Source organism: Pithys albifrons, chromosome 15 (assembly GCF_047495875.1).
Source record: "Pithys albifrons albifrons isolate INPA30051 chromosome 15, PitAlb_v1, whole genome shotgun sequence".
NCBI classification, from domain to species: Eukaryota; Metazoa; Chordata; class Aves; order Passeriformes; family Thamnophilidae; genus Pithys; species Pithys albifrons.
Genome location: NC_092472.1, coordinates 18,492,991 through 18,507,385, shown reverse-complemented (window position 1 = coordinate 18,507,385; position 14,395 = coordinate 18,492,991). Strand labels below are relative to the sequence as shown.

Below are 14,395 nucleotides of genomic sequence, written 5' to 3'. Positions count from 1 at the left end.
ACTGAGATCATGCTGATTATATTGCTGATTATATTACTGATAGCACCACATAAAAGTGTTTGGGTGTTCCTTGCTGCTGGAGGTTTATCGCTGTAGCATTACAGGTGTTTAAGATGCTTTTAAATACAGTTTGATGAATTATTAGGAAAGATGCAGTACAGTCGTGTGTAAGATGAAGCCAACATGCCCAGCTTGTTGTTCAGCAGTGAAGGAACAGTAAAAGAAACAGCTATTTCTATGGCTGTGTACTGCATTGTAAAAATCCAAAGTAATTGAAATGCTTTCAGCTTTTAAAAGTCAGACTTTATGTTTGCAGTTTTTACAAGCTCAGGAATTATGTTCAGATTGTCCTTTATGTTAAAATACAAATTAAACCCAGTAATGTTTATGGACCCTGGTTGCATTTATTATTTTTGTTGTCTGATAGAAATTGAGTAAATTCAAGACATTGATGCCAATTTTTTTGCTTTTAAGACAGTTTTGGGAGGTGCCAGGGGAAGGTCTTGCTTAGCTAAGAGGCAACTCCATCATAGCTGTTGGACTTCGTGATCCTTGTGGGTTTCTTTCAACTCAGGATATTCTATGACAATTTGGGAAGAATTCAACTCCTGGACGACTGCTGAGGAACTGTTGGTTTGAGATTGGAGAGTGGTGTCCTGTTGGTACAACTTGGCTTCAGAAATGTGAGAATCTTCTTCCACATGTCCCTTGGCACAGTAGATGAAAAAGAGCTTTCTGTGGATTGCCTCAAACTGCCCGATCCAATAGTCAAAAATAAGCAAGCAAACAAATAAAAAAAAGGGATTTTTGGCCCTCACTGCCACCAGGGCCCCCTTGGCAGCTCTTTTTCTGCGTGGGAAGTGCAGCCATCCTGGGATAGCCTTGTTTTGGAGACCTACCCTAGAGCGTGATGCAAACTGGGAATAACGTCATATACGGCGATGAAAATTCTTTCCAGAGGGAGGAAAACGGGAACAGTGAGTGCCCCTTCTTGTGGATGAAGCAAATGATCCAGAGTCCAAAATAATGGCTTTCCCAGAGCCAGCACCCTGTGTCCCCTCCCTCCTTTCCTCCCTGCGCAGGAGTAGAAGGCGTTTGCCTTCCAGGAACCGAAAGCATCGTGGAGGACCCGCTCGGAGTGTGGGATCTGGGAGAGCTTCCCTGGAGCAGCTCTGCAGCACACTGGGCTGCCAGCCAAGGCACTAAGCTCCTTGCAAATATATCAGTTTTTAGTTGCAAAAAGAGATTATAAAACTAAATTGGCTATTGCAGAATTAAGACAGTTGGGGTGAGAAACAGAGTCAGTCTGGATCGAGGGAGGGAGAAAACCCCCCACCCACCAAAACTTTTAAACGTGGTTTCAAAACCATTAAAATTATGAGGACTATAAATATCACCTCTCAGTCAGAAATTTACTTCTTATTCTAGACAAAAATCTCTTAACGAGTGTATAGGATGTGGTAAAAACACTGAGCCTCTTGTGTGACACACATGCATAAAACAGAAATTCTTGGGAGCTGCTGATGGGTGTTTCTGTGTGCATGTCAATGGCTGCAGCGTTTATTTTACTTGTCTCTGCATTCAGATATAGAAATAAGAAATAAGCCACCTTAATGCTGCTGAAGGTGTTAGTAGATGCATGTGATTAAGAAAAAAAATGATTTAGCAATATAATCAGAGTTCCAGCACATCCATGAATAGATGCTGAAATGATAGAAAAGCTGCTGTGGAGCAGGATGTGTGCTGAGCAGTTGTTGTACTGATCTGTGTGTTTATATTAGGTCAGTAAAGATGCTCTGTTGGCTGCATCTGCAGATCCAGTAGCCAATTGATCTAATGCAGTTTCTAAAGGCTTTCTATACAGGTGATGTCATCCTTTTAGCTCCGTTCCCCTCCCACTCTCTTTCCTCCTTATTAGATATTTCATCTTGCTGCGGAGCATCCAATCGATGGGAGCTTCTCCTGAGGGAGCTGCTGAGAAGCAGGCACGGAGAGTGGGAATCAGGACTCCAGCAGCCAGTCCTGCTGTGGCCATGGACGTCCTGTGCTGCTGGGCATCCCAGGGATGGTTTCATTGGAGCAGTTAGGCGTGGATCGGCCGCGCTGCCTGGCTGAGGCATTAGAATACTGAGCGACACTGCAGAGTTGTAAACTGCATTAAAAAAAAAAAAAAAAAAGGAGGAGGGGGGGGAAAAGAGGAAAGGGTTTGTATTGCAGAGGCTTTTAATCCATTCCACAGTGCAAACCTGTTAGAGCAGAGATCCTGGAGCGACGGTCCGGACGCGAATTCCATTTTTGCAGTTATGATGGACGAGAGTATAAAGAAGAAACTTTAATACCCAGGGTGTGGGATTCCTGAATTGCCTAAGATGCTGAAGAACCTTTGCAGAATTTCATCTACAATATGAACACGAAGTTTCTGAAAAGTGGACCCGAAGATAAGCCACTTGTAAATGCATTTTAGAAGAGAAAAAAGAAATTGGAAGAATTCATATCTCGCCTTTTAATGTATTGTTGCTTTAACCTGCAGTTCTAATCCATTTCTGAATTAATTCAATTTTAGCAGCACTTTTTGGGTGCATGCCTCTTGCCTGGGGGAACGTATGGATATTTGTATTTGAAAAGCTAGGAAACATTTTGATTTGAATTCGTGTGCTTGTTAAAGCTGGAACATTTTTACAGGAATTGCTGCTGCTGAACTCCCTGCAATACTGAAAACTCCTCAGATCTAGTGGAAGCTCTAATTGAATTCAGTGTGAAATTCAAGCCTGAGAAGTTGCATATATGTACATTTGCTGCTTTGGTTTATGATTTTTAAAGAGAAAGCAGAAGGGATTTTTCTCATTTTTTCCCTCCCCTGTGGCTTTTATTTGAGAAAGGAAACTTTTTTCTCCTCCAGCCTTAGAAATGGCTTTTCTTGTTCGATGTTATGCCAACTGTCTGCAGCCCTGGGCCTCCAAAGTAAGTAAGATTTTGTGTGTGCTGCATTTCTGTGACATGTATTGACAGCCCTGGTGCTGTCTGAGTGTTCCTTCATCCCAGCAGCACTCCAGGCTGGAGATGCTGCAATCCTGGCTGTGCATGAGCTGTTCTTGTGGAATCTGTTCTAAACAGGAAGGGAGGACCTTCAAATTGTGGAATTGTTTTATATTTGAATAGCTCACAAATTAACAGCAAGTATAGAAAATGCCATTGGCTTATGAAATGTGTAAAACCTGCTTGTTAGCCTGTAGATGTGAAACAAGTATTATTGCAGTGCAACATTTTTGTAAGTGATGGCATATTTTGCTAATTTGGAAATATTGGTGTGCAGACCCACTGATGTTCTAATTTTCAAGCTGTGTGAAGCTGTCCTGCTTGTTTCCTTTGTGCAGCAGCGTGGAATTGGTTAATTATTTAGCTGAACTGTGTAATTACAATTAGCTTTAAAGGACCCAAATTACTTTGTGTGTCTGAGAATGCAGTGTTATTTCTGTCAGACTGGGGAGGGAAGGGTGTTGCTTTTAAAGGAGCTAATGAAAGCTGGAACGTTGGAGCAAACCCACCTTTGAGATAAAAGCCTTTAAAGAAATTTAAAGATACACTTTTTATCAGACTCTTCCTATTTGGTTTGCTCAGCTGAGGGTTCTGGTTTTTATTAAGGCTAATCCCAAGTAGTCACATAAGACATAAGAATTGCCTTACAAACTTGAGGCCAGGCATATATTCATTACTGTTTATTTGTTACAATTTTATATTTAAAGGTTAGAATAAAGACTGAGCAGCTTTCTGGCCTGTGGAAGCCATCAGGGTTTGAGGCAAAGCCTCGTGCTCTTGGCAGTGTGAGCTGCAGCACTGACTTTGGAGCAGGAGATTTGCTCTTCACTTTGGTCCCACAAAGTTTGGAGTCTCAGTGACATGACAGCGTGGAAAGGCACAGGGAGAAGCAGCTGGGCACATGGAAACCCTGCCCAGGATGGCCTGCCCTGTTTGGGTTTTATGTTTAATAAAATGTGAAGGGAGGCTCGTGTTTAATAAAATGTGAAGGGGGTGACAGTGCTGGGTTTGGGGGTTCCCTGTGAGCTGCCAGAACCAGTGTGGGCATCTGTGGGTGTTTGTGTGGCTGCATTTTGGCTGTTCCAGGTGCTGAGTCCACCCCATGGCCAGGTGAGGTGCAGCTGCAGGTCCTGCTGGCCTGGGAGGGTGGGTGGGCTCTGTGGCTCCTCACCTTGGGGTTCTGCTGGCAATTCCTGGCCTCTGTCTCATCATCCATGCCCCAGTGTACATGTGGACTCTCTTTCTTCCCTTCCTGCTCTGCAGACATTAATTATGAAAGGCTGAGTTTACTTAAGCTTGGCTTACCTGCACTGCCCTTATTAAGGAGGTTTGAGTGTTGTAGTGCTGCTTAAGGAATGCTTAGTCACCTTGTACTTCAGCTGGGATTGCTCTTCCCATGGAGTTTGGGCTGAAGTGGGAAACCACAAAAAAGAAACCATGTGCTTGAATAAGAGCTTGGCAGAGGTAAAATAATAATATAAAAAAGGTTTCTGACCCCTGTGTCAGCTCTGTGGATGACACCCAGCAGATTGCTGCCCTGCCAGCCCAGCCATTTGTTCACTCAGTTACCAATCAGAAATGAAATGGTATAAAGTGTTGGGGAGAGGGAGTTTTGGATTTTCTTTCTTTTTTTTTTTAAATGGCTGATGAGAACCTTGAACAGGTTTTGCATTCCACTCCACAGCTGGTGGTTCTTTACCTTTAAAACCACCAAAGATAAAGCACCTTTATTCCCTTCTGAAAACCCCCACAAAGCACCCCAAAACTCCTGCACCCCCCCAGCCAACTTCTTAAGAGAGATCTGTTTGTGATGCTCTGCCACTGAAGAAAAGTGTGCATTGGATTGAACACACTGATGAGCTGAGTTAGATCTAAGTTAGTTCCATTTTGGTTTTAGCTGAGTTTTGTGCTACAAATCTTTCTGTGACTGGTGTTTTAGAATAATACATAATGCAGCCAAGTAAGTGATGTCAGAATTTTAAATATGCAAGTTTATAAATTTAACCTGAAAGTGTCAAATATTTTGTGATACTGTTTTGAAAGTAGAACTTGGGTTTATTTAGATCTGTCCCAGCATTGTGTTAATTACTTGCTTTTAAACTGGTGTAGGACAATAGCCTGAAAACGGGCTCTTGAGTCAGCTGTAATTACAGCTGTTCTGGATGTGACCCTGGGATGATCCATGTATTGAGTCAGAGCAAGATGAAGTCATATTTCTTATGACTAATCATCAAGGTGAGCTTTCCTGAAGGTGTGTGAAGGAGAACACTCTGAAGGTTAACCTTAGCCTGGGGAGGTTAATTGGTGTGGCTGTGGAGGAGGAGAAGCTTTAGGAGCTCCGTGGGCACCTGGAGGATGTTCTCCAAGTACAAGGGATGTCCAGCTCAGTTCAGCACACCCTGGTTGGTGCTGCACCCACCCCTTGTCCCCCAAAAGCTTTTGGCTTCTGAAAGTAAAGGGTCAGAGTAGACCTGTGTAAAGTGATCAGTGCAGTCTATTTTCCTGCCTCGAGAGCTGCTGAGAGGGGGAATGTCTGCAGTGCCCTCTCAGCCCATGCAGGCTCTCGTGGAGGTCAGTGTGTTCCTCCAAACCACATCTGATACTTGGAAATGTGGCTGAGAGAGATCAGCAGCATCTCCTTGGCAGGGAGAGGATGGTTGTTGTTCCCTGTCAGTTGTGTCTGGAGGAACCAGTGCAGGGGCAGAGCTGCACATCAGGAGGGGTGGGCTGTGCCCTGGGGACCGTGTCCTTTCTGCAATGATGGACACTGGGAGATGAGATAAATAGATGTAGGATCCGTAAGGGAACGTGGGCAGGATGATAAGCAGCCAGGGCTGTGGGGAACAGTGAGCAGAGCAGTGCCAGCTGTCAGGCCACTGAGACTCTGGAGAGGATGAGGGAAGGTGGAGGACTTGGCATTGAGTTTGTGGAGATCTGCTTCCTCAGGCTGGTTGTGCTCGTGAGGACAAGAGTCATTCAACTTGCATTGAACTAAATTCCTGTGATACCAGTGCAGGGTTTTAAAGCAAAAACATTAAATAATCTGCAAGTATCTCAACAAGATTCTGATCATCTTCGTAATTCTGATCATAACTTTCTCTGTTCAGTTGTCTGTGTGCACTTTGCTGTTGGACTCCTCACTGTAACTGTGCTATGAAGTCATTATGGAAGAGAGCTCTAAACTTAACGATTTGGATGTATATGGTTCTCCTGTAATAAAAATTTTATGCACATGCTGACAATTCTCCAAGCCTGGTTATGTATCCACAGTTCCCCTGTTTGTGAAGCAGGAGGGACTGATGGGGAAAGTACAGGGTGACTGGGTAATGTTCCTACAGAGGGTATTTTAAAAGGATGCTTTTTGAGATAATGGGCTTTTTATAGAAAATAAGAGTTTTTGAATTAACATTTAAGCTTCTGAAATGTTCTCCTGAAGGAGAACAGTTTCATTCAAGATCCCAGGTGCATGTTAAACTCACCTTACGGCAGTAGAGAGTAATTTATTTTCTCCAGGCTTCTGTGCTCTTCTCTTTCTGCTGCTTAGATAAAATCTAATAACGTGAGGCATAACAACAAGATACATTTGCTCTGTGAAAGTTTTTGTTTGGGTTAGAGCAGAGACTTGGAGTCATTTTTCAGTCCCTTTCCAATTTCTGGTGGTGTCTCAGAGGGATGTGAAGCAGGTTCTGGTTATCTGTAACTAAAATCAGTGTAACCTCATCTTCTGATTCCAAAGGGCATCAGTTTGATCTCCAGGATCTTGAGCTGAAACCTTCATGCAATTAAAGGTTTATTTTCACCTCCTTGGGAGAAAAACAGAGCTTTGATGGTGTGTCCTTGCTTGGATTCGATGTCATCCTGTCTTTGCTAACATGGAAAGTAGCCCTGGAAGTGTGAATTTTAAATGTTTTCAGTGCAAATAGAGCAACTGATCCTTCTTTTTTTTTTTTTCAGTCAGTTTTGACAATGCCATTCTCTTCTCCTTGGCCTTGCCTCTCCCTCCAGTCTGTCTTTATTCGTGCCTGTAGTTTCCAGCCCAGCTTTCAGCCTGGTGGACACCCTGTCACCACTCAGGGCTTGCCCTCTGAGCTCCTCTCCTGGCTCCTGATGGTTCCCTTTCCTCCTGTGAACTTTGAGTCACCTGCTTTAGCCCCTCTTCTGAGGTTCTGGAGTTCCAGCCAGCTCCTCAGAGTTTTTATGGTCTCTCCAGCCTGTGTTTCCTGATCTTTCCTCCCTCCATCCTCTCTGCCCAGAGGGACTGCTTTGTTTCTCCATGTTATTTGTAGGGGCACAGCCTCTTGGTTCCTCAGTGCTGGGGTCCCTCAACACTTGCAGAGTCAGGGCTTGCACTGGCAAATGGAGATTTTTCTTACTCTTGAAGTTTCAACTCTCTTTTCTGTAACAACTTGCAGGATAATTTCCATAAAGCTTTTTAACCACACTTTTTGCTTGATAGTTTATTAAGGTAAAAATGGTTCTGTATGAGCTGTGTGGCCATTTACTCTGGAAAATGTGGATTTTCTGACACTCCAGTATCTAATATGTTAAAATAAAGGGCAAGTACACATTGTACTACTTTCTAACAGAAAAAGCCTTTTCCTGAAGTATTGTTTTTATGGGAAATTGGCTCTTAATATGCAAATAAATACCTATCAGTTCATTTACTTCCTCCTAGACTTGGTTTGTTTTAAACCTGCTTTGTTACAATGCTCTTTACAGCCACAGCCTAAGTGGGGACCACCCTGTTCTGCCCCTCTCACTTCCACCAATGCATTTCTGGATGAATGCAGAGGGCAAGCTCAGGTTGCAGATTGGTGCCCATTGTTCCCTTGGCATGTGCAGGCTCTGAGGGGCTCCTTGCACAGCCCCAGGCTCAGAGGTGGTGGCAGCATCACCTGCTCGGTGTCCTTGGAGCCCTGCTTGGCCTGTCCCTGGCCTGTCACCTGCGTGTCACTGCAGAGAGTGGCTGGGAGCAGCCTCAGGATGTGCAAACAGGGCTCGTCAGCACCTCTGTGTTCTGCCAGCCCTGTATCCAAGGGGTGATAAATTATTCAGTGGGGATGTGGAATTCCATGTGCCCTGCAGTGCTGGCTCAGGATGAGGGTTCCCAAAGGTGGGGCTGCTGTTGCTGCCTCTGTGTCCTCCTCACAGAGCTCAGAGCATCCCTCCCCACCATCACAGTTTGTTTTCTACTCTAATTACTCAGACAAGGCTCTTTGTACTCTTGTCATGTATTAATTTTCAGTGGCAAGAACATGGAGTAGAATTTGAACTCTGGCACTGAAAATAAGGCCTTTTGAACATTCTTGTTCCATATTCAAGACAGCAAAACACAATTCTTGACATTTTAAAAAAAAACATCACTCTGGGAATGGACCAGAGAAGAATTGATCTGTATAAAGTTGCATGTTTTGCAACCCTCAGGTGTGTTTACCTGCTGGATGTTCCCAGTAGAATGGAGCTCCCATCAGTGCTGGTGCAGTTTCTCACAGGGGAATTTGCCCACCCACTTCTCTCCAAAGCTGAGATGTTTGCGTGTCAGACTCCTGGCATGGGCCTGAGTTAAGGCATAGTAGTAATCTATAATTTACACATCTGAAAACTAAATTAAACTTGCATTACGTGTGTGGTTTAAGGCAACACCAGAATTCAGTTGGAAATTCTGTCCTCATGTCACCTTATTGTAACTAAGGAAACGTTAATACTTCAGAGGGTTTTATTTCCTATGGGCTGTAGGAGCCATGAAGACCAAAAAGCTCTCAGCTGCCAGAGGCACAGAACAGCCCCTGGGGATTATTAATTCTTTCAGATGGTTTTGTGTGTGTGTTGTGTGTGCCTTTTTTTTATTTTATTCTAAGCCTGGAGTTATTTTAGGAAGGCTCCAAGGAGAGTTTTCAAGGCACTGCAAAGCTGTCACGAATGGTGTCAAGTTGGTCCTTATTTCTTTGAGATTCATGTCTGTAGCACTGAGAACAGCTGGAGTAGGTGCTGTAGGTAGTGAACTGAAACATGATTTGAAATAAATCATGTCCTGCAGTTTGTGTAGCTGGACAGGCACCCTTTCTCTTTGCATCACGTTGTTGAAGGCTACAGGTTTTTTTCTGAACTTCTTGGGGAAAACCTTGAAGCATCAGTTGGCTTTAAAACCAACAAAAAACCCATCTCCAGACATCATTGCTGCACTCAGAAATGAGAAGTCTGGTTTTGTGCCGCTGGTGGACCATCTGTGGTCTTTCAGGAGGAAATGGTGCTGTTTGCATTAAGTTAGTGAGCACTGATGTCAGCATGGCTAATTTGGCTGGGCTCATCTTACCCTCTCTGTGGACACCTAAGTGGCCTCTCTGTATCTCAGAGGAGCAACTTGCTCCTCTCCCATTAACACAGCTCTGAGTGTATTTTAAACTGGAGCAGAATTGTAGCTCGTATGTAAAAGGTGAACAAAAGCAGAGTTAATTTATACAAATCCTTGTGAGAAAGGCTCCTGAACATTGTGCAGAATAACTTCAGAGAGCTCGTGGGTTTTGGAGCTTCCTTGTTAATTTACTGGCAGAATACATGAGGTGATTAAAGTAATTTATTGACACCAGGAAAAAAAACATCCAGGAGGTTGTTTTAATTTTTTTCTTGGATGGAATGAATGGGGTGGAGGTGGGCAAGAAGTGGGATACAGAAAGGGTTGCTTGGTGAGAGGCTGTGCCCTGTCAGTGGGAGTGAAGTGTTTCAGAAGGCTGTGGAAAGGAAAACCAGAACTCATTAAATAAATTAGTTCTCTTGTTAAAATAAACAAACTGGTGATGGAATCACTGTTCCATTATCCAGTAGTGAGACCATCAGCACAACTTGTAAATAAGATGCTGGAGTGTGGAGTTTGCTGAAGCTGGAGGCAAAGTGAGGCAGCACAGGCTGTAACACCAGCCAGGGGTCTGGCAGAGACCGTGTCTTTGACCATGAAATGGTTAAAATAATCCCATATGGATTGTGACATCTGTAATGCCAGAGGAAGGAGAGGTGGGTGGCAGCAGAGCCAGTGCTGGGCAGGCTGTCCATGCTGCTGGGATGTCCCCAAATGGACACTCATGGTGTCATTACAGCACTCAGTGCTGTGGCTGGAGAGGGCTTGGAGCATCCTGGTCCAGTGGAAGGTGTCCCTGCCCATGGCAGGGGCTTGGAACTGGGGGATCTTTAAGGTGCCTCCCCACCCAGACCATTCTGATATTCCATGATCTCAAGTGAGGGGTGTTTGTGAATGAGCCATGTAGGAAACTTGTGCCATCCTCCAGCTTGGGCAGAGCTTTCCCTGCTGTGGGAGGGCATTGGTTCCCAGGAAAGCACACCTTGCTTGGTATTGGAGGTGAACATGGAATGGCAACAGCAAGAGGAGAAGAGAGCCCGCAGAGCTGCCAAGGAAATGGGGGGATCCAAAGGCTGGAAGTGCAAATGGGAATTAAAAGGGAAAAATGCAGGAAGAAATAATTGTATGAGAGGTGTTTATCAAGAGGGTCAGAGAGAGGATGGTGTATGGGGGGCTGGAAGGGTGTAGACACTGAAGGGCAGAGGTGGGAGCTGGAGAGGTTCTGGTTCTGAGCACTGGGGTCCCATTTGGCTCTTGGATCAAGGTTTTTTTTCAGTTTGGCTGTTTGGTTTAATTTTTAAGACTTAAGGCAAACACGGAGGTTTTTAGCTGGCAGTTTGTAGCAGCCCAGAATCATCTGAGAGGGGAGGATGGTGTCCTCAAACCACTTGGGTGTGCTGGAGGCTGAGCAGGGTGTTCCCAAAGCTCAGAGGTTGCCCAGTGCCATCCCAGTCCATGCTCAGCATGTGTTAATGGGTCCAGCTTAAACCAGTGGAGACCTCTCAATGGAAAACCTCAAGCAGTGAACAAAACACTCAATATGTGTGCCCTAAATTGGGGCTGTTTGTTTTGGAGGGCTGGTGGCAGTGGGTGGTGGGGTGGGGGTTCCCCAGGACAGCCCAGTGTGGTCCCCACACCTCAGGGCTCTGCTGGGCTCGGCCTCGGGTGCTGCATGGAAAATAAATCCTGTGTTGTTTCTGAATATTATTCCTGCTGGCAACATTTCAGGGAACTTCAGAAAAGCAAATAAGGTATAAGGTTACTGACAATCTGTAAAACCAAGGGCAGAAAATTTGCTTACACAGCCTGGAAAAGGACAGACTGTTCCTGCAGAGGCTGATGCTTCTCCCGTGTCCAGACTGGATCGATGGCTTGTAAACATCCATATGGGGACCTGGAAAAACTGATAAAAAACTTGGCCATCAAGGAGTATCAAAGAAGGAGTGGGGCAAACCTTCTGATTCCTTATTGCCCATTTTCTTTCCATTAATTGGAATGTGGAGTGGACACTGTACAGCAGGAGGGCTGTGTGCATTGAGCTTCCCTCAGTAATTTGTTTTCTGATGATGAGTCCTTGGCCACTGCCCTCACTGCAGGATGGTTCTGAGGCTGTTCATTAAACATACCATTTACTGCAGATTGGAGCATGATGGTGAAGCTTCTTTTACACATAGAAGGTAATTCATAGGTCTTGAGTCCCTCTCTCAAGAGTATTTTGCAGATTTCTCATCTGTGTCTTTCCAGCACATGTTTTTTGGTTATCCAAAGTGTAACAGGAAACACTGATATGTATTCTGAAAACCTGTGGCACAAACACAGAGATGTTTCTTTTTCGTAGAGCAGAGATACCAGTAAATCCAAAAGTAAATCACTGTGGAAATACAGGATGAAGGGCAGCTGTGCCAAAAGAGGTTCTACTGATTCTTCTCCGTTGGAAAACTGGGGAATAGAAAAGAAGAAAGTCTCAGTTTAGGTGTCCTGTGACAAAACTTCACTTATGACTTCTGTGGTTGTCTTTCTCTCAATTTAAATTCTAGAGCCTTTATTTTTAGGAACCCCTTCCTGAGGAGCACATAAAGGAAAGCTGTCCTGAGGCTGCCCATCACTTCAGTGTCCTCCTCAGAGGAGCTGGCAGGTGGTCACCTCATCCAAGGTCACCTCCTTTGCTCTGTTGTGCAGGGCATGTGCAATCTTAAATGTCTGTTACAGTGAAATCAGCCTTTAATTGAATTCTCAAGTATTCTGTGTGACTTCACTGCTGAGAGTAGGAGGTGTTTACATGGGAAGGAAATGTCCCTGCAGACACAGTGCCTGTGCTCTGCTGGCCTGGGAGCTGTGCCATTTAATTTCAGAATTCTAGACAGGAGACTTGGTGCAGGTGCCCAACCTTGGGCTCACTTTTTTAACCTCCATACAGTTCTTGCTGGAGAGCTGTGGGAAACCTCAGCAGGCTCTGGGAGAAACCATCCCATTGCTGCTCTGCTCTTGTTACCAGACTGCTTTTAGAAAGTTGGTAATTCTGTTTTAAACAAAGATGTCCTGATTGCCTGTTTAAAAAAACCCAAATTAAATGTTCTTTGCAGGTAAACCTTGCTGAAAAGTGGACAGAGCTGAGCTCTGGGCAGTGAGTGGCTCAGCCCCCCAAAGCTGCTGCTCTCTGGTGGGATCTGGAGTTGCTGCTTCCAGGTCACCTCCCACTGCTCCAAATTCTCTTCTCCTTCAGACTGCCTACAAGAAATCAAAAAAATTTAGTGAAATGCATTGCATAAATGGTTATTCAGTGAATGAATAATTTTGGAACTCTAGTTGAATAGTTTTTCTTTATTTGAGGGATTTCCTGGCTGCTGGAGCACAGATGGCTCATTCCTGAAGGTCCCAGCTTTGTTGCTCTATTATTTGGTGCTCACCAGTTCTTGGGTGGTTCCATCTCTAACCATTTTAGCTGATAATTTCATCTAAGCAAAGAAAGTCTGTATTGCTTCAGACTGAGGGTCCCGGTGGCCCCATACATGTCCCCTGGTGTCCACCAGGCACTGTTTGGGCAGTGGTGGATGCTCTGGGGTCTCTGTTCCCTTCTGGCCCCTCCCAACCTCCCCAGGTTTCATTCATTACCCCTTCCACCTGCAGGTTTCTCCACACTCTTCCTGAGAACCATCCTTTTGTTCTGAGGTTACCCAAGGGCAAATATGAGCAGAGATTCTTTTCTTCCATGCTTGGTTAGTTTTACAGTGTCCTGTTGCTGCTTTTTCTGTCTCTCTGCTCCTCATCCCCCCATGCAGAGGAGCAGGGCTGCTCCCACATCTGCCACTCTGCCTCTGCTCTGAAAAATCAGACTGTTGATGCAATTTGTCTTCTGCAGCATGTGCCAGACTTGGGCCTTCCGTCTGTCTGGAGAGGACAAAAAGCACTTCTGTACAAGTTCACTGCTCTTTATGGTTTGGGTTTGGTTTTTTATGTGTGAGAGTTTTTGCACTGTGTGATGTACCAGAGAAGGGGCAGGTTTGGGGCTTGCAGGGGTGTTGGGGTTTCTCTGGTGGGGCAGCAGGAGCGTTTGGTGCTGGGGGGCTGCACCCATCAAGTCGGTGGCAAAAGCTCCTGGTGGACCTCTGGAGTCTTTCATGGTTGCTGTGGGGAAAGTTTAGGATTTTGTTCTTGTCAGTTTTTATTGTTGCTCCTTGCTGGATTTAAACTCCCATGTCCTCTCCCCACACCTCCCCTCTCTCCTGGGTGTCCAGGTGAGTGGGATGGGCTGTCCCTCTGTCCCCTCTGCCCGAATTTCACACACTTTTAACCTAAACTAGTCCAGGTTGTTGGTGCTTCTGGTTTTGTGCAGCGAGACAAGTTGATGCTGCCATTGGGATGAGCTCCCAGAGGATTTAGTATTTTTTCTCTCCTTTTTTCCCTTTGCAATTTGGCAATATCTCTTTAAAAATTCCATGTTGATGCAGGATTTTTGGTGTAATCCCCAACTGTTTTCCTGCCTCAGTGGGAGGGCAGAGCTGTAGGTGGCTGTACTGACCATCACTTCTATTTTCTTAACTTTCTTTCTTGTGCAGCTCTGAACTGCAGTGTGGGTTTCTGCAGGGGGTGTGGTCCTAAATATCCCTTTGTTGGGAAAGGTCAGTCACAAGGATGTGCTGGCACCGAGGCAGGGACAGGCTGTGCCAGCAGGGCAGATGCATTCCTGATTATCCCTTCTAGTGAAAAAATGAAATTGTTGTGGTTTGAAGTGGCAAGTAAGTGGTCTGTTGGAGCATTTAGCAGAATTTCAGGGATGTTTGGGGTTTCCCTGTCTGGGGCTGCTGGGACACACACAAGCCAGAGGATACTGGAGATCCAACATCTGCATCCTGAAGCCTCCAACACGGGCATGGGTGATCTTGTTCCAGGTATGGATGTGACTGGAACAAGAGTTTCTAAGTTTCACAAGAACAGTCATAGTCACCAGTAGTTAAGACAGTTTTATGTCACTTCCAGCAACTTCTTTACCTCCTCCAGCAAGTCCCT

At 45.1% G+C, this 14,395-nt stretch overlaps 1 protein-coding gene across 9 annotated transcripts in view; it reads left to right on the top strand.

The window, feature by feature from the left end:
* RAPGEF6 (Rap guanine nucleotide exchange factor 6) overlaps window positions 1-14,395 on the top strand; it is a 124,109-nt gene that overhangs the window by 54,660 nt on the left and 55,054 nt on the right. Inside the window, exon 1 of one of the 9 annotated variants that reach the window (XM_071569898.1) lies at window positions 2,384-2,961. The exons of the other annotated variants lie outside the window; for them this stretch is intronic. Within the exon in view, the coding sequence (XP_071425999.1) occupies window positions 2,908-2,961 (54 nt within the window). The 5' untranslated portion in view covers window positions 2,384-2,907. Of the gene's footprint in view, window positions 1-2,383; window positions 2,962-14,395 lie in introns of those variants that run through there. 9 annotated transcript variants of the gene reach the window in all.